This window comes from Blastomyces gilchristii (genome assembly GCF_000003855.2).
Source record: "Blastomyces gilchristii SLH14081 genomic scaffold supercont1.1, whole genome shotgun sequence".
Taxonomy (NCBI): Eukaryota; Fungi; Ascomycota; class Eurotiomycetes; order Onygenales; family Ajellomycetaceae; genus Blastomyces; species Blastomyces gilchristii.
Window position 1 is genome coordinate 2,664,146 of NW_003101682.1, and position 21,453 is coordinate 2,685,598.

A 21,453-nucleotide genomic window follows, 5' to 3' on the forward strand; every position below is an offset into this window, starting at 1 on the left:
ATCTCTATATAATACAGCATTCAGTGACTAGATTCAGCAGCTTTCATCTTTTGTAATTCTGTCTCATATATTATACTGTCTCTCTTCACCTGCTTAGATCACTATAGTGAATAACTCATTGAAACTAATCTTATCTGATCTCTGAGCATTCTCAGAAGTTGAGATAACTTAGTCTTATATGTTCACAGATGTTTCAGATGATTCATTCTCTGTTATCTCTATAATTGAACTGATGTAAACAGTTAAATTCAACTCTGAATTTCTTTTTCTTCTGTAATCTGACTCATATACAAGTCTGCTGCTTTGAGACTGCTCTTTACTATGTTGTATCTGCTATCTATGATGTGTTATTATATAACTGACTACAGTCTCATCACTTATTAAAGTGTGGTATTTATCTGATTTCTTCATTTCTTCTCATTCTTTTCTTATAATTATGAAAAGATCAGAATAAGTGAGATCATCTGATTTGTAAGCATCTATAATTTCTCTTACTTTGTAAGACTTTTCAATTGTAAGACTCTTCTTTTTCAATACTGATAATAGTACTATGAATGATTATAATTCACTCAGGTCTTGTATCTTTGCTTTTATAAGATGTGAATTATTTATTAAGTTGTATAAGATCTGTCTCTCTGGTTCTTTCAATATATATATTCTCAGAGAATGTCATTTGAGTATTTTATATAGCTTAAATCACCTAGATTGAAACTTCTCAGAACTCTCATTGTGTATGAGAACTTATATTCTTATCTTAAGACTTGATTTCTTAACTAGTGAGTCTCATATTCTTTTTGATTGAATTGCTCAGTTCAGAAGTAACTTATTAGCTTTTGTATGTATATGACTGATCTCTTTCAATCTTGATTTCACATTAACAACTGCTGCATCTGTGACTATTGCATTCACAACTATTGTTTCTACTGTGTCTGCAACTGATGCATCTGTAAATCTGTAACTGCTGTTCTCTCTCTCATCTTTTTCAGAGCATTCTCTGAGATGCACAGATACAATTCATACAACAGATAGAATGATGAACACTTGAAGACTGCATGCTGTCAAATTCACATAGTTAATAGCACCTGTCTGAGATATTCATCTCATAGTCTCATAGGCTTACTCACTAGATATTTCATCAGCATGTTACTCAAGATTTCATTCAAGTATTTTATCTTTCTATTTGTTCATGAGTGATATAGTGTTGTTCTACAGTGTCTTGTCTGTAACTGACTTATGAAATGCCTCATCACTTCTTCTATGAGATTCACATTATTATCAGTTAGAATCTCACGCAGCATTTCATAGTTGATATAGATCTCATTATATAGAAACTTCATCATTACCTTCTCTATTATCTCTGAAACTGCTTTTATAACTGGCCAGTCAGTAGCATAATCAATAGCAGTGATTATTCATCAATTTTCATTTAATATTTGTGATAATACATCTATGAGATTCATCTCTCATTATTTAAACAGTTGTATTATATACTCTATCTGATATTACACTTTCTTGCATTCTAATCCTTTCTTAGATTCTTTTGCAACCTGACAATTCAGGCACTTATAAGTGTATATCTGAATGTTCTCAGTCATGCTTGATCAGTACACTCTTGATTCAAGTATATTCATGAGTTCAGAGCTTTCTAAGTGACTGAATTCCTTGTGTATATGAGTTATCAAGTTGTGTCTAAATAAATGTTTCAGATAGAGATCTTCTGCATATTCTAGATTATGATAAAGTGTAACATCATTTTTTAATTTTCTTAGCTTGAAGTTCAGAAGTATCTCTTCTACTACTTTTATAAAATGCTTATCATATGACATCTTACTGTTCTTCAAGTGAGAGATTATTATATTCACTTATTCTGATTCCTTACATTCTCTCAGTGTATTTAATACAAACTTCTCTTATATCTGATTTGCAGAATTCTCACTCATGAAATCAGGTCTGTAACTGATTGCATCAGATATTACAGTGTCTGACCTCTTTCAGTATTTGATATTAAGATTGTACACTTGAAACTCTGAGATTCAATATATTAAGTGTTTGAAAGGTTTCATTATTGATTGTAGATAGATGAGGCTTTCATAATCTGTGATCACTGTTATCATATGCCTGTTATTAATCTATCTATTTCACAATGTCAGTGCATGCTTGATCACTAGCAATTTCTTTTTATACACTGAGTAATTGAGCTTGATATCTGATAGTTTTCTATCATTGTACATTATTAGATGTAGCTTGCTATTCTTACTTATCTGTAGAAGAGTGTCTCTGATAGCTCATTCAGATATATCTGTCTCAATGTAGAAAGGTTTATCACAATCTGATTGAATAAGCACTGAGAATGTTATTACATATTCTCTCAATATGAGAAAAGTCTCTTTACATGTGACATTTCAGATAATTGAATAAAACTTCTTCTTTTGCAGATTTGCATCTATTTCTCTTAAGAGATCTGAGAGTGATGCAGATATTCATATGAAATTCTTGATGAATCTGCAGTAATATGAGATTAACTCAAGAAACTGTTATACATAGTATATATTTCTCAGCTGCAGTTAATTTACTATAGCATTCAATTTCTTCAGAATGAGGTGTATATAGTCACTACTCACTACATGTTCTATGAACTTCAACTCTTTCATTTCAAACACACATTTTATTGATTTAATGTAGAGCTTATACTCTGTCAGAGTTGTAAGAACTTCATTAAGATGCTTCAGATATTCATTATATAAGTTTGAAAAGACTAGAATATCATTGAGATATATGAGATATGAGATTTCATTTTGTTTATGAAGAATTGTATTCATCATTATTTGAAAGATGATGAGTGCATTTATCAGACTGAATAATATTATCAGAAATTCAAACTTCTCTCATTGCATATTAAACACAGTTCACAGAACTGATAGTTCATCTATATAGATCTGTCAGTATTCTGAGAGAAGATTAATCTTCAATAGATATCAGATGTTTTCAACTGTATTCAACTGTTGTTGAATCTATAGCAGTGAATATTCATTCTGAATTGTAAGCTTATTAAGTGCTTGATAATTGATACACATCTGTTACTTCTCACCTGTCTTTTTCATGAATAGAACTGAAAAGCCTCACACACTTGATGAGAATTATATGAGATCATATTCTAGAAGATCTGTGATCTGATACTTCTGTTCTTCAAGATATGTTTGTGACAGAGAGTATGCATTCTGATTGACTGATTTTGCATTCTCTGTGTCAATCTCATGTACAAATTCTCATTTCAGCAGCAATTTCAGTGAAAGATCTGTTCAGAAGATCTTTTCATACTTCTTCAGAAGCTTCTTCATATACTTGTTCTCTCACATATTCTTTATCTTGGTTTTCTTCACTTTCAGATTCTGTATGACATACAGAATACTTTCAGATGAGGTCTTGTAAATTATTCTCTTTACTTATTAATATATAAGCAGATTTAATTCTTCTATATCAGAGATGTGAAATGTCCTTCTCATATCAGTTGATAGAATTGTATGAACTGTTTTCTTTCTATCAGTCAACTGTATATAACATGTACATCATTGAATCTGCAGATTGAATCTATGAAATCAATTGAGTCTGAGAATAAGGTTGTATTTCATGTTCTACAGCTCTCACACTCAAATATAGTAAGATCATTCTCTGAAGTGCAAGAGAACTCTTACTCTTGCAGATGATATTAAATATCAGTTATCAGATAATCTTATATATCAGGGATTCTTCACTCAGTGAATCTCTTTCAGTCTTCAAATCATATAATTATCAATATATTATGTAGATACTTCTATGTTCACTAACACTTTTGCAGCCATCTCTCAATTTTTACTCAAGTGTCTCTTATATATTAACATTTCAGGTCTCAAGGCATTGAGATGAGTGTTCACTTCATTCTCACTCACATCTCATTTGAGAGCCTGCTTTCTCTTGATATTCACAGAATTCAGAGAGTCATCTAATACAGACATCTGTTTCACTTTGAAGACTTTTTATAGAATATCAGTAAGTGTCTCTGAGCTCACTGATTCTGCTAGTTTTTTAACTCTCTTGACTGCACACACTGTGTGCAATCTTTTATATCATGATTTTGATATCTGCAGTTAAAGCAAGCTTGATGCTTATAATATCAAGATTTTCACTCAGAGGATTTCTTTTTCAGGGAATTCAGTACTTTAGTGATGATATTCAAATCTAGATTTATTGTGTTCAAGTGTGTGACTTGTATCATAGAAGTCTGATTATCTGTTCTCTGTTGAGATATACTTGATTGCAGTATTTTCTATCACAGTTGACTTGCTTATTTCTGTATAATGAGAATATTATATGCTTTCTTCACTGTGTCTGACTATGAGATTAAGCATTTTAATTTCACTCTTAACTCAGATGTAAGACTATGAATGAAGATCTGTAAACAGAAAGATATTGAAAGCTCTTCATTCAATATAAGATAGTGTAAACTGAAGTATGTGAAGTATGATGTAAGATCACTTATTTATCTACACTTAGTGAAGTGTTTATAATACTTGTCTTATATATTCACTTTCTCAAAGTTATGCAAGATTCATTTGAAAAACTCATTTCATATTTATAGAAATGAATATTGTTTTAAGTCTGTAAGATTCATCTTTTCATCAGTTATTTATAATAACTTCATCTTTTCATATAGAAATATGACAGATCTTAAGACTTATTGAAATTCTGTTAACTATCTATCTGTAAGTTTGTATTCAATGTGATAATATAATTACATCTGACTTAGCCAGCTGATTGCAGCATTATTTTTTCAGTCACTATTAAAGCTTAATAGCTTCAGCAGATCTTCTGACTTGATATATTTCATACTCAGATTCTCATTCTGTACAATGATCTTTAATGATGTGTATACTTCTGAAGATATTGTGAATAATCATGATAAGATCTTCAGATTCAGTGTAGTTACCTGTGTAAATGTTTAATCTTCTGCTGCAGATTTAAGACTTGATTCTCTCTATTCTTATTAATAATGATAATTGTGTCAGTGAAGCTCTTCATAGTGAATACTTGATCTGCAGTGAATATTAATTGTTGTTTAGCTTCTGCCTCAGCCTGTCACTGTATATACAAGGCCTTGATTTTGTTTAGAATTCTTGTACATGTATGAAGCTTTGATTTCAGTTCAGTGATTTCAGCTGCTTTTCTTACTACTTTGAGTAAACTCTCTGAGAGGTTCTACATACCTTCTGATTCAGATAGCAGAGAAGAGTGTTATTTATATTAACTAGAGAAGATATTTATTTCAGTGATTTCTCATTGATTATATAATATCTATTATTATATCACTATATTATTATATCACTATATTATTATATAATTTCTGTTATCATTGTACAACTTCAGTGATGATCATTCTCTCTTTTTATTCTTCTTTTAGATAGAGAGTGAACTTCTTTGAATCTTGTTCACTGCTTTTATTCTCTTTCTCACATCTCATCTGTTCATGTACCATATATGGCATTTGTCTGAGTGTGAAGTTTTCCCTCAATAAGTAAAGCAGTATCAATTGAATGCTCTTTCACTCACTGCTCTTTATATACTATCTTTTGAGATGTTCTAGAACCACACTGACATGATAACTATGAATCACTTCATAGACAGAATTATCATGCTCTGAAGAAGCCTGTGCTTCTCACCAGTTTTTGAACATGCTATCAGATGTCATTCAAAGGTTGCTTGAGCCAGTGTATGATTACAGGTGTACGCCGGCTTCTTATATACTGTATGCTAAATTAATTGATGGCCGCTATGACCACTTTACATTTGTAAGCAAGTTCGGAAGCGGCCGCGTTATTATCCGGCGGTCGTACATTCTTCCGAACCACAGAATCATTCTCTTTACTTATTAATGTATAAGTAGATTTAATTCTTCTATATCGGAGATATGAAATGTCCTTCTCATATCAGTCAATAGAATTATATGAACTATTTTCTTCTTATCAGTTAACTGTATATGACATGTACATCATTGAATCTGCAGATTGAATCTTTGAAATCAATTAAGTCTGAGAATAAGGTTATATTTCACATTCTGCAGCTCTCATGCTCAAATATAGTAAGATCATTCTTTAAAGTGCAAGAGAACTCTTACCCTTACAGATAATATTAAATATCAGTTATCAGATAATCTTATACATTGAGAATTCTTCACTCAATAAATTCCTTTCAGTCTTTGAATTATATAATTATCAATATATTATGTATAAGCTTCTATATTCACTAATACTTTTGCAGTCATCTCTCAATTCTTCTCTAAGTGTTCTTTATACATTAACATTTCAGATTTCAAGGTATTGAGATGAGTATTCACTTTATCATTCTCACTCACATCTCATTCAGAAGTCTGCTTTCTCTTAATATTCACAGAATTCAGAGAATCATCTAACATGAACATTTCTTTCACTTTGAAGACTTTTTATAGAATATCAGTGAGTGTCTCTGAGCTCACTGATTCTGTTAGTTTTTTAACTCTCTTGCTTCTCTTGACTGTGTATACTGTGTGTAATCTTTTACATCATGATTTTAGTGTCTGCAGTTAAAGCAAGCTTGATGCTCATAATATCAAGATTTTCACTTAGAAGATCTCTTTTTCAGAGAATTTAATACTTTAGTAATGATATTCAAATCTAGATTTATCATATTCAGATGTGTGACTTGTGTTGTAGAAGTCTGATTATCTGTTCTCTGTTAAGATATACTTAATTACAGTATTTTCTATTATAATTGACTCTCTTATTTCTATATAATGAGAATATTATATGCTTCTTTCACTGTGTCTGATTATGAGATTAAGCATTTCTATTTCACTCTCAACTCAGATGTAAGATCATGAATGAAGATCTGTAAATAGAAAGATGTTAAAAGCTCTTCATTTAACATGAGATAGTATAAGCTGAAGTGTGTGAAGTATGATATAAGATCACTCACTTATCTACACTCAGTGAAGTATTTATAATACTTATCTCATATGTTCACTTTCTCAAAGTTATGCAAGATTCATTTGAAAAACTTATTTCATATTTATGAAAATGAATATCACTCTGAGTCTGTGAGATTCATCTTTTTATCAGTCATTTATAATAACTTCACTTTTCTATGTAGAAACATAACAGATCTTAAGACTTGTTAAAATTTCATTGACTGTCTGTCTGTGAGTTTATATTCAATCTGATAATATGATCACATCTGACTTAGCTAGCTGATTATAGCATTATTTTTTCAGTTGTTATTGAAGCTTGATAACTTCAGCAGATCTCTCAGCTTGATATATTTCATGCTTAAATTCTCATTCTACACAGTGATCTCTGATGATGTGTACACTTCTGAAGAGATTATGAACAATCATGATAAGATCTTCTGATTCAGTGTAGTTATCTATCTGTGTAAATATTTGATCTCTCACTGCAGGTCTAAGACCTGGTTTTCTCTATTCTTATTAATGATGATGATTGCATCAGTGAAGCTCTTCATTGTAAATGCTTGATTCACAGTGAATACTAATTATTGTTTGACTTTCATCTCAGTCTGCCACTGTGTACACAAGGTCTTAATTTCATTTAGAATTCTTGTACATGTACAGAGCTTTGATTCTGATTCAGTGATCTTAGCTGCTTTTCTGACTGTTTTGAGTAAACTCTCTGAGAGGTTCTACATATCTTTCAGTTCAGATAGCAGAGAAGAATGTTCATATTAACTAGAGAAGATGTTCATTTCAGTGATTTCTCATTGATTGTATAATATCTATCATTATATCTTTATATAATTTCTGTTATTATTATATAACTTCAGTGATAATTATCTCTCTTTTATTCTTCTGAGTAGAGAGCAGTCTTCTTTGAATCTGATTCATTGCTTACATCTTCTTTCTCACATCTCATCTGTTTATATATAATACATGGCATTCATCTGAGCATGGAGTTTTTTCTCAACAAGTGAAGTAGTAACAATCAGATGCTCTTTCACTCACTGCTCTTTATACACTATCTTTTGAGACATTTTTAGAATCACATTGATATGATAACTACAAATTACTTCATAGACAGAATTATCACACTCTAAAGAAGCCTGCACTTCTCACCAGTTTTTAGACATACTATCAGATGTGATTCAAAGGTTGCTTGAGTCAGTGTATGATTACAGGCGTACACCGGCTTCTTATATACTGTACACTAAATTAATTGATGGCCGCTATGGCCCCTTTACATTCGTAAGCAAGTTCGGAAGCGGCCGCGTTATTATCCGGCGGTCGTATGTTCTTTCAAACTACAAATAGAATGAGCTTTATAAGAAGGCTTCAGCAACTTATTCAGTATTTATCTTATTACAAGATTTTAATATTATATCTTTACTCAATCAATTCACAATGATCAGAATGTTTCTACAACTCTTACTCTCAGAGAGATGAATAGTGAAGTTAATTATTATATCTCATCAGATTCTATCAGAGATATTAAGTGATTTCAGCAGATCTTTTCTACAGTTCTTTCACAAGATGATAGAAGAATAATAGTTGCAGTTTCAGACAAAGTGTCTGATACTGTTTAATATCTCAGATTAGTAGAACTCTTGAGAGATCATTCTATACAGTTGTTCACAGCCTGAATAATCAGTGATATATGAATCATGCAGCTCTTGTATTATCTGAGTGTATAAGAGTTCAGAGTGAGAGACTCAACATCATTCACAGAATTGTAGAGTATTATTATCATTAATTGAACATTCTGAGATATCAGTTCTTATACATAGTTCTGGGGTAAATCAGAGTGCTTCTTGACATACTGCTTCAGTAAGTGCTTGAAGAAGTTCATCAGTTTAAGCTGTTGTATGTCATAATTTATTCAGTGTAGATCTGAAAAATGTTCTGATCAGCAAAGTATATATAGTATTATAAATAATCTCATCATAATCAACTAATATCTTCAGATTCAAGAGTCAGTGTTCTCAATTCATTCAGTGTATATCTGTCACATCAGACAGCATATCTTGTTCTCATTATAAGAGAGTATCTGTTATCAAGTTCTGACTGTCAGAGTGATAGTGTATTATAAAATGAAAGCAGCTTAGAAACTCTGATTATCACATCTATTATTCAGTGAGTTTACAGGTTATTATGAAGTATTTGAAGTTCTTATAATCTATGATTATCTTAAATTTAAAGATACTTCAGAGTTCAGAGTCTTATTCTTCTAGACAGTGTATAATTATGAGAAGTTTTTTATTATAGATCTCATAATTGCATTCAGCAGGACTCAGTTTCTTAGACATGAAGGCATATAATTATAGAACATCTTCATTATTATATTACAATATCACTTCTTCTATCATATAGTCAGAGAAATCAGCTTCAATAACTGTCTTATAGTCAGAGTTAAATATTATTAACAGAGAGATATTGATGAATATCTTCTTCATCTGTGAGAATGCAGTTTCAGCATTTACTGATCACTGAAATACTGAGTTCTTCTTGATAAGTTCTGTAAGTGATCTTATGATATCTGAGAAGTTTTGTATAAATCCCTGATAGAAGTTAGTAAATTCAATGAAGCTTCGTACATCTTTCACAGTACACAGAGCTTCTCATTTAAGAATAGCAGAGACTTTCTCAGAATTCATTCAAATTCTCTTATCAGCTTCTATAATAAAACTCAGATATTTAATACTCTTAACTTTAAAATCACACTTATCAATATCTATCAGTAGTTCTGCTTCTTATAATTGTTGTAATACTTTCTGTACATATTCTTGATATTCTTTTCTAAACTTATTAGTGAAGATGAGAATGTTATCAAGATATGCAGGTGCAAATTCATCAAGGAAATCTTGAAGTGCTCAGTTAATATACTTCTGAAATGTACTGAGAGTGTTAGTCAGTCTGAAGAAGGTAACTATTCATTCAAAGAGATCATATCATGTTTAGAATGCTGTAAGTTACTTATCTTCTTTAGTAATGAGAATCTTATGAAACACAGCAATGATATCTAGTTTTGTAAATTATTGAGCTTGTTCAATGCAAGCTAGAGTTTCATTAATAAGAGATAGCAGATAGCAGTCTTTCTTTATTATTCTGTTTAGTTCTCAATAGTTTACACAGAATCAGAGTTCTTCATCTGATTTCTTTGTAAAAAGAATAGAGACTGCAGTGAAAGAATTACTAATATGTATAAATTCTTTATTCAATAGATTATTAAGTGTCTTTCAAAGAAGAAGAAGTTCATCTCAGAATATATTATAAAGAGAGCTCTATAATAATTCAGAGTTCTTATCATTCTTCTTCTCTAACTTGATACTATGATTCACTTCAGAACCTTATAAGAGAGGTATATTCATAATATTATCTTATTGAAAGACATCTAGATATTCATGATATTATTGAGAGAGTTTTATACAAGAATCTGTTGTTGTAATACAGAATAACTTTTCTAGAGTCTTTTTAATATTAGTCAGACTGATAGAATAGATTGTTATATAATTCTGCTATCAGTGACTTCTTTTTCAGAGCATTTCATACACATTGACAGAGATCTGTGTCAGATTCATGATCTTGTGAATGTCATCTTCATGAATTCTATTATTGTTAGAGAATATCAAGCTTCTGTTTTAAGTATTCAATAAGATGCCTTGTTCAGATAGTCAGACAAGTTCTAACATAAGATTATAATCAAGATTATCAACTTTATATATATAGACATCTTCACATTAATGTTCTCTCACATCTATGATTAACTTTATCATGTAACAGATACAAATGTCTTTTGAATCATTAAATTCTGTAAGAAGTCAGAGTTTTGATAAGAGAATATACTGAAGATTATAACATTTTACAACTGAAGATTTTATCATTGTATAGTAACATAGACTGCTGTCTATCATGAACTGCTGTCTATCATGACTTTTATATTATACATATTATCAATCACAGTAAATACAAGAATTGCATTCATTGTTATTTTCTCTTCAAATTATTATTATTCAATCTCTTCAAGCTTCTGTTTACAAATTTGAACAGAAGCTAATCTTTTCTCTGTTTCATCAGAGTATTCTTATAGTTATCTTTTAAATCTTTCTTCACTGTAATATGATTGATACAGACAGGCACTGATTCATTCTTTAAATAAGAAGACACTGATCTTTCTCTTAAGTGTGAAGGCACATAGATTGATCAGCAGTTGAAAGCAATGTGTTTTAATCAGTTACAGTTAATACATACTTCACATTGACATTAATCAGCGACTTTCTCAGGAGTGATTTCAGAGACTTGAAAGCCTGTTTAAACAGTGAAAACTCTTGCTTATGCATAGACATTTGACTCTATTCAGTTCATGACATCTGCATCATTGCTGTTCTTCAGCACAGATGTATAAGTGATTGAAGTGTAACATCTTCTATCACTGTTCTGTATACTCTTGAGCTTGATAAGACAGTCATTCAATGTTCAGAGCTGTGTGTAGAAATCTTCATAAGTCTGATCTTCATCTACACTTACAAGAGCCTGTAAGAGTTCAAAAGTTAATGTCTTCTTAAGTATACTAATCTTCATTCAATTCTTTCAAGATTGATTACCTGCTTCTAGAATCTTGATATCAAAGTCAGGAATGAATATTATAAGAGAAGTATTTCTCTGTCAGATACTCTGTAATCAATCTAACACTTTCTGTTATATGACAGTGTCTCAGAACAGAATATCAAGATGTTTGATAATATTATCAGATATTCACAACACTGATTTACATGCTTTCATTCATAAATGAAACTTCTGTTTCATATAATTCTTCAATTATTCATTGATATACTAATCTTGATTAATTAATAAATCAATGACATCTTCATTTATACTCAGTTTCACAAGCATTTTCATTCTTCATGATAAGTAGAGAGTGAGATTGAAAGTATTAAAATATATAGAAGTATCTAAGCATTCTTTCAGCACTTTTGTATTTAATTCTACAGATATTGAAATTGCATGAGTTTCTTATTATGATAATTATTGAATCTCTTCATATTAATATTGTTAAGTTGTATGCATATCAGCTATTTATTGTTGTTGTAATTTTAACATTACTTAAAGTCACTGTAATATCGCATTTATACTTGTATTTAAGAGTTCTCTCATATTATCATTAGACATAATTATATCATTTGTCAGATGTGTGATATCTGTGAAAGTGTAATTGTATAAATATCTCATACATCTGAGTGTCAGAACTCTCAGGTCTTTTACTGACATTCTCTCGTAAAATCTTATTACAGAGTCAGAATGACTGATAAGTAAGCTTCTATCTAAGAACTCAATATCTGCTTAACTGTTTCTCTTTTCTATATATTGTTACACATTCAGATATCTCTCAATGAATAATCATTTCTAATGAGAAGATAATGCATGAATAATCATTTCTAATAAGAAGATAATGAATGTTTTTCTAATATAAGAGATCTACACTGAATAGATCAGTATGATATTGATAGGTCTTATATAATAAAGAGAAAAATGTTAGAGAAGAAAAAGAAAGAGAAAGTATGAGAATCAGTAATCAAAGTAGATATTTATACACATATGTGATGATGTATGTAATGAGGCTTCAGAGTGAAAGAATCTATACACATTCATAGCAGCTGAGAATCAGTGATTGAGAGTGACTGAGAATCAGAGTATATATGTTCAAGAATGAAGCAGTTGAAATCTGTGAAGTGTAATGAAATAGTTTATATAATTGATCAGACGCAGCCCGTCACAAATCAATTAACAATTAATTCAAAATCAATTCAAAATCAATTTAAAATTAATTGTTAAATATTTTTATCTTAATATATTTTAAAATTCTATAAAATATCTCTTTATAATCTATATAAATTTGTCTGTTCATTTAATTGATTATGAATCAGCTATACATACTTTGATTGATTGATAAGCTGAGTGAATGAATAAATGAATGAGTGAAACATGATTATTTCAAATTCTATATACAAAGACTTAATAACAGATTTGATTCAACAGAGTGCTTATTCTGCAATATAAATGAAAATTCTGAGTATATTATAATGTATTATGTATTATACAATAGTCTCAGAGTCAGATTAAAGAAGAAGTATAATTTAAATTAATTAAATATAAGATTCTTATTCTCAACTGAGATAGAAATTAAATACTTAATAGACTTTTTATCAGAAACTTAAGTAGCTATAAGAAAATAACTACATTCAGAAGTATCTGAATATAAAGAGGCAGAAATTAATTAGATATAGTCTCTTAAAATAGCTATATACTATCTTTTAATAATTTTATTTTATTATAATCTCTTTTTACTGTACTTATTTCTTTCTATTCTTTTCTATCTATCTATTTAATATGTCTATCTTTAAGACTATATTCTCTTTTCCTTTGTCATGATATTTCAACCATCCAAGTCAACCGCTCCACCACGAACTCGCTCGATTTTTCGAATAAGAACCCGCCGATAGATCCATCGAAAAGCCCTCGATCATACGAGCATTTTGACCCCATCGCCGACCGCATACCCCGTGTGGTGGTGGAGTTATCCAGCCAAATGTGAACCAGACGTCGTTCGGAACTCCTGTGTGGGATTATCCCCCATTCTCCCCTACCACACCACAACCCCGGGCCAAATTGCCATACAAATTGTAAGGTGAAGAGACCTAGCCATATGCACCAATCTTCTTGATTTTGGAAGATCCCCGATCTGTAGTTGTGGAGATATCTGAGAAGCAACCTCTGTGAAAACCCTGTCCATCTTTGATGTTCCAAAACACCAACGCCAAGTTCCACCCTCGTACCGCCCTTCTCAATCTGGCCCATCCCCGGCAGAAAAATACAAAAAGATACCTCAGTGATAATATCAAGCACATAATCAACAGACAACAAGTCAACAGCACATCAACAACTATAAAATCAGTATATCTCAAGGTCTGACTGAGCCTTTGATCCCTGCACAGTGAGATATATTAAATCTAGTTTTAATACCTCAATATTCAATAGATTCTGCAAGAGATTGAGAACAGTAATACTAGGTTTCTATTGAATTTGAGAATTAACTCTATATTAATATAATCATTGATAAAGTCTTCTATTTTGAGATATAAATAATCAGTTCCTCTACATCTCACTGACAATATTTATATTATCATATAGAAACAGACTTATATTCTCTATAATATCAAGACTCTGAAGAGAAAAAGTCTTGATAGAGAGTATACAGTAGTGTATATCTTAGCAGTTTCTATCTCATTCTTCTGCAGCAGTTAATGCAAAAAAAAAAGATCTTAGAAATAGTTTTTTACTTCTCTTGAAAAAGTAAGGTGTTTTTCTCTGAGTTTTACACAATATTCTTATAAAGAATTAAAAACAGAGTTGTTTTCTATCATAATTTCATATTCTTTTAAGTAAGAATTACTTTTTCAGTGACTGAAGAGCTTTTATTAATACTTAATTCTTTTTTACACTCTTTATTAACTGATTTGAGTTGCACACTTATTGTGTGAGAAGAATTGAATAATTTAGAATAAAATTGAATAGTTTTAATCAATTTCTCTGCAAAAAATTGATTTATTATTTGTCAGTTTTTCTCTTAAAAACTGTCATATCATCTGATTTACTATTAATTGATATCATACTTTTTCTCACTGTATTCCAAGAAAGAGATTGTAAAGATTTTATTGATTTATCTTAAAAATTAATTTTAGTTTATTAGATTCTCTTTAAAAATCTAATCTAGTTACTGAACTAGTGTGAAAAAAATCAGATATTTTATACATAAAAGTCTGCTATTCTTCTTTTAAAATAGTCTGACTAACTTTTCAATTGAAAACAGACTTAGAAATCTCTTAATTGAAACAGTCTGACCAACTTTTCAATTCAAAAGAGTTTAATAAATATCTCAATTGAATTAGTCTGATCAACTTTTCATTGAGTAAGAATAATGAGTTCAAAAGTACACTCAGTTGATGTGAAAAAAGATGCTTTCTCAAATGCTATTTCTGAGATTGAAATTCTGAAGAGAAGAAAGAAAGAAGAAATAGAGAAACAACAAGTTCTTGAAATACAGAAACTTGAAAAAGTAAGTAAAATTCTTGAAAAGCAGTGTCTGAGTGAGATGAATGAAGAAGTTCTATTAATTCTTTATACTCAGGCTAAATAACTACAGAAAGTGATTAAGTTCAAACTTGAAATTTCAAACACAGTTCAAAAAACTTTGAAAATTTCTAATACAATCACTGACTCTTCAGTTTACTCTTCTTTCTTTTCTACTTCTTCTTTTTCTTCTTCTTTAAATCAGAAGAAAACATATGCTTAAGCAGCTGAATCTACTGTCTCTAAATCTGCTATCTCTAAATCTGCTATCTCAAAATCTGCTCAAAATTCTGAGAAAACTGAGAAGAATACTGCTCATACTTCTAGTGATAGAAGAGTAAAGAAAAAAATGCAAAAAAAGAAAAATCTTCAAATCTTCAGAAATAGAAGACTTATTCTCAAAGTCTCAAATCAGGACATATTACAGAGAAATAAGCTAAACTCAAACCTCATTTTTAGAATTAGAAATGAAATCAATCAGCAGTTCTTTTCTCAGTTAATAACTGATATTGAAGTTCAAAAATCAGTTATAGCTTCAATTGAGTCATTCTTCTTTAAAAACTTCATCATTCTGACTACAATGCCTGAATTCAGTGCTGAATTCCTTATTCAGAATGAGAATCTCTGAAAATTAGCAGTAGAATCTTTATTAAACATAACAATTCTATCTGAGAGAGATGAAAAGTGAAACAAATTCATTCTTTATAATATTTCAGTTGAAATTTTTGACTGTGAAGAAGAAATACTACTTCTCAAAAATGAATTAGAAGAATACAACTCTATTCAACTGAGAAAGAAGTCTATATGACTAAATTCAATTGAGTTCAGATAAAGTAGAAGAAATGTCTCTGTTCTAGTATATATAAAGATAATAAAACAGTCAAAGATCTCTGAAGTAAGAGTAGCAGATTTGAAAATGAGAGTTCATAAATACAAAGACTCAAGAATGAATCTCAAAGCTCAAACACAGTATTCAAACTGTCAAAGATATGAACACTTTGTAATCTTCTGTTTCAGAGACTCAAAATGTGTATTCTGTGTCAGAGATTATAAAACTAGTGAGCATAAATGTGAAACATGCTTAAAAAGAGATGAAATATATCAATACACTCTGCTTAAATGCTCTAATTACAAAGAAAAACATGTATCTAGCTCAAAAGAATGTATGTTTACTTCAAGAACTTAAAAGACCTGAAGAAAAGATGAAGCTCAGAGTAAACCTAGAACTGAAGAGAATAGTCAAGCCAGTAAACTCACAACTGTAAGCTTAAAAAGAAGAAACTCTCAACTGTCTAAGTCTTCAAACTTCAATTCTTCAGTTAAATGTAAACAGAATTTGAATTCTCAAACTTCTGTTAAGATTAGAGAATTGAGAAATGACTCTGATAATAAACTAGATATAATGTAAGCAGTTGAGATTTCTACTTTTCAGAACAGTTATAATCTACTATCTGATGATAGTGATTAGATTCTACTCTACTCTCTTTTAGTATGAATATACAACAAAAACAATAAAAAAAGTTTAAAAACTCTTCAAAAATCACATTTATTCAAAATAATGTGAATAGAAACTCAAATTGTATTTATTCTTATCTTCAAATTACATTTAAATAAAAAGTTGATTTTATACTGCTTCAGAAGCTGAATTTTGATACTGAGTAAAAATATGTCATTTCTCATTCAAGCTACTACTGCTTCTTATCTCAAAAGTCTGAGATAAAGTCAAGAGTAGTGATCTATGAAAGAAAGAGATTAAGATATTAATTTAATCTAAGATTTAATATCATATCTGACCCTGATATTCTGATGAGTGATATTATAGATAAAGAAAATGAGTTTGATACTATACAGCTTATAAATATCTATAATAAAAAGTCATTGAAGAAATATAACAATATCTGAATAATTGATAGAGAATTTCTAAACATAACTTCATCAAGAAACTTTATAATTATAGAAGACTTCAATGCACATTATCTCTGATAAAACTCAGAATGCAAGAGAGTAGTGAGAGCTGATAATCTGATTGAATGAATTTTTAAGTATTCAATAGATTTGATTAATAAGTCTGATCAACAAACATTCTTTAGAAAAGGCATGAAACAGAAGTCTATTATAGATCTAATCTTTATATTACAAAATCTAATGAAAAGAAGACTTGTAAACTGATTTATTGATTCAAATGAGACATTAGAATCAGATCATGAGATTATTCAATTTGATATTAAACTGAGTGAAAAATAAATGAGTGAAAATTCTCTTCTCTCTAATCAGTATAACTTTGAAAAAGCTGATTGAAAAGTAGTTGAAGAAAGTATAAAACTGTTAAAATCTGAAAGACAGAATGAGCTATATTGAAATTCTGATCAAGATATCTCAAATGAAATGCTTAAGAATAGAGTAAAGCTTATTACATCTATTATTCTAATAAGTGTTAGAGATAATATTTCAAAGAGAAAATCTTCTGAGTATTCAAAACCTTGATGAAATGAGAATATCTCATCTAAAAGAAAAGAATTAGCTACTGCTAGAAGAGATTGAAAGAATAATATAATATCTGATGAAAAGTTCAAAGCTGTCAGAAATGAATATTTTTCAGATATTAAAAGAGCTAAAACAGACTGCTGAAATAATTTTCTTAAAGAAGTATAAGAAAAGAAAGTTTTTAAAGCTTTTAACTATACTAAAATAAGAAGTGTAGCAAAACTTCCAGCCTTAGAATATGAGTTTCAGAATGAATCATATACAGCAAACTCTTTTGAGAAAAAATGTCAAGCTTTTATAAGAATTCTCTTTCAGAACTCATCAGATTCAGATTCAGATTCAGAGAAAGAGAATATATCACTTCTCAACTACATTAATGAAAATGACTGAGAATGACCTGATCTTACACAAGATGAATTAGAGTCAGCTATCTTCTCAAGTTCTGTTAAAACTGCTGCAGATTCTGATTCAATTAATCACTTAATTATTCAGAATACATATTCCTACTTAAAGAATGAATATTTTAAGCTCTTTTTTAATCTCTTGAAAAATAGATATTATTCTGAATACTGAAGAGAAGTCACTGAAATGATTCTTATAAAACCTAATAGAAAAACTTCAATTTCTAAGTTATATAGAGTAATATCTCTATTGAACTGCCTAGAAAAGGTTTTAGAAAAGATAATAGCTACTTCACTATCTTTTATAAGCTCTATAGATGATTCTCTTTTATTCAGTGAATAAATGAGAGATAGAAAACAGTGTTCTGCAATTAACACTGTTCTCTCAGTTGTTCATGATATTCAAATAGCAAAGCATGAGAGTCTGGTCTCAACTACAGTTTTTATTAATATAAAAAAAGCATTTGATTATGTTTCAAAGTCAAAGTTAATTCAGATATTAAAGATATTAAAACTGTCACTTTCTCTAATAAAATGAGTTAACTATTTTATATCTAAAAGAAGTATACAACTCTTCTTTAATGAAATGAAATAAGATAAGACTGAGATAAAAATAGAAGTATTACAGAAATCTTTAATCTCACTTATTTTATTTATAATATACACTGTATATCTATTTAAAAATAGAAATATGAGAATAGTGTGATCTCTGAGTTATATGAATGATATTGATCTAGTCTACAGCTTAAAAACTATCAAAGAGAATTTGAAAGTAATTGAAGAAGCTGTAAAGAAAATCTTTGTTAGAGCAGATATCAATCAAATTCAATTTAATATGAATAAAACTAAGTTAATTCACTTCTTTTCAAGATTCAATGAGAAAAGAACTATCTCTAACTCTTTTAAATAGAGAGATTAAACCCAGTGTAAATATCAAATGATTAGAAGTATGATTAAACTTCAAGTTGAATTTTAAATATTATATTTAACAAAGAACTGTCAAGGCAGAAAGACTATTAAACAATATAATCAGACTATCAAATACAGAGAGAGGTCTATTCTTTCAGGCTATGAGACAGTTATATATAGCCTGTATTACATCAGTAGCTGATTATAGAGTTTAAGTTTAATAAAATAATCAAGAGAATTTCACTGAACTCTTTCAAAGTCTGTAAAACAGAGTCTTGAGAAGAATTCTGAAAGTATTCAAATCATCTTCTATTAAAGTAATGAAAATTGAAGCTTCAATTTCTTCTTCTGCTATTAGATTTATAAAGACCTGTATAAACTATGCTCTGAGAGTTATAAAGATGAGCTTAAATTATATAATCAGAGAAAGAGTCTCTTCTTCATTTTCATTAATTAACTCTGAAAATGAACTGAATTAGAATAGATTTCTTGATTGAAATGAAAATAATTCTTCAAAGAAAATGTCTTCTCAACTGTACAGACTATACTCTCTGATTAAAAATTAATTTTCTTCTTTAAATATTGAAAAAGTTGATCATGAGAAGTTATCTCTCTGAAGAGAAAAGCTTGAATCTCTTATAGACTTATAAATAAGTGAACTATTAAAAGAGAAAGAATATGAACAGTATTTGAAGAGAATTTCTACAATCAATATAAAAGACTCTATTCTGATTTATTCAGATAACTTAAAAAATGAGAACTTGAATAGATTAGATACAGGCATTGCTTATACTGAAGATAATATCAATTTTATCTCAGATTTCTGAAATCTAAACTCTGAATCTGAAGTCTTTGATGCTGAACTATTTATAATAGTGAAAGCTTTCAAACTCATTGAAATAAAATCTTATAAAAGAGGAAATTGTTTAAAAGAGATATGAATATTCTCTGATAGTCAAGCTGCTTTAAAAAGACTTAGAAATAGTCAGATTCATAATGATCAAATAAATCTTAAACTGATCTTAAACTCTATTTTGAAAATTCAAAAGAGAAGAATATTAAAGCTGATAATTTATCTACACTGAGTTTCTGCTTATATGAATATTCATGATAATGAATTGACTGATTCAGCTGTAAAAAAGAATACAGAATTAAGCAGATCTATTTAAAAAATTATGTTCTGATATTTTATAAAGAGAAAAATAAAAGAATCTTGTTTAGATAAGTGAAATGAAAGCTGGTAGAAATAAAAGAAGAGTATACATTATTCAAGATTTGAAATAAAACTCAAGTGAAAATCTTGTTCAATTAAATGTAAAAAGAAAATATTCTCATCTATAATACAGCTGAAACTAGAATATGACTATTTCAAATCTTATATATAAAGATTTGATGATAGATTTGACTCAATAGAATGCTTATTCTACAATACAAATGAGAATTCTGAGTATATTGTAATACACTGTGTATTATATAATAGTCTCAGAGTTAGATTGAAAGAGAAGTATAATCTAAATTAATTAAATATAAGATTCTTATTCTCAACTGAGACAGGAATTAAATATTTAATAGACTTTCTATCAGAAACTCAAGCAGTTATAAGAAAATGACTAAATTCAGAATTATCTGAATATGAAGAGGAGAAAATCAATCAGATATAGTCTGTTAAAACAGCTATATACTATCTTTTAATAATTTGTTTTATTACAGTCTTTCTTTATTTTATCTTTTTCTTTCAATTTCTTTCTATTTATCTATTTAATATGTCTATCTTTAAGACTGTATTCTCTTTTTCTTTGTCATAATATTATCAAATGATTTCAAAGTATGAGATGATGTTAAAATACTGTAATTTATAAACAGTTTTTGTATTCTGAGCTGAAATTTTCTGATTTTATATATCTGAAATTGATGAATGTATAATAGTTAACTTTACAGATATAGAAAAAACCCTGAGAACTAAAAGTTCTCAGATAGATATTATAGTCTCTGACTGTATATATCTATAATTGAATAATAATAATAATAATAATAATAATTTGTCATGATATTTTCAAATAATTTCAAAGTATTAGAAGATGTTAAAATACTGTAATTTATAAATAGTTTTTGTATTCTGAGCTGGAATTTTCTGATTTTATATATATGAAATTGATAAATGTATAATAGTTGACTCTATAGATATAGGAAAAACTCTGAGATTTAAAGATTCTCAGGTAGATATTATAGTCTCTGACTGCATACATCTATAATTGAAGAATAATAATAATAATAATGAATGAGTGAATTGAAAGATTGAAAGTCAATTACCAACTGATTATTACTGTATTGTGCGAGGTCAGGGTCATGATTATGTAATGAGGTCAAGTGGCGCACTTAGCGAGGTCAAGTTTTCTGTATACACCCCTTGAGCCCTACCAAGCAAATCTCCATCGCTAATCCTTGCAATGATGTCATCATCGACCCTTCAGTACGGATTACCGCCTCTACCAGGTCTTAGCCCTATCGGTACCGTATTAT

General features: G+C 29.2%; 1 protein-coding gene across 1 annotated transcript; it reads right to left on the bottom strand.

Moving 5' to 3' along the window:
* Window positions 1-13,435: 13,435 nt before the first annotated feature.
* BDBG_00356 (uncharacterized protein) lies at window positions 13,436-13,867 on the bottom strand (the record flags this gene model as incomplete). The annotated part of the gene is made up of 1 exon (XM_002629064.1): window positions 13,436-13,867. One exon carries the CDS (start codon window positions 13,865-13,867, stop codon window positions 13,436-13,438), a length of 432 nt encoding a protein of 143 aa, XP_002629110.1.
* Between the last annotated feature and the right edge of the window lie 7,586 nt (window positions 13,868-21,453).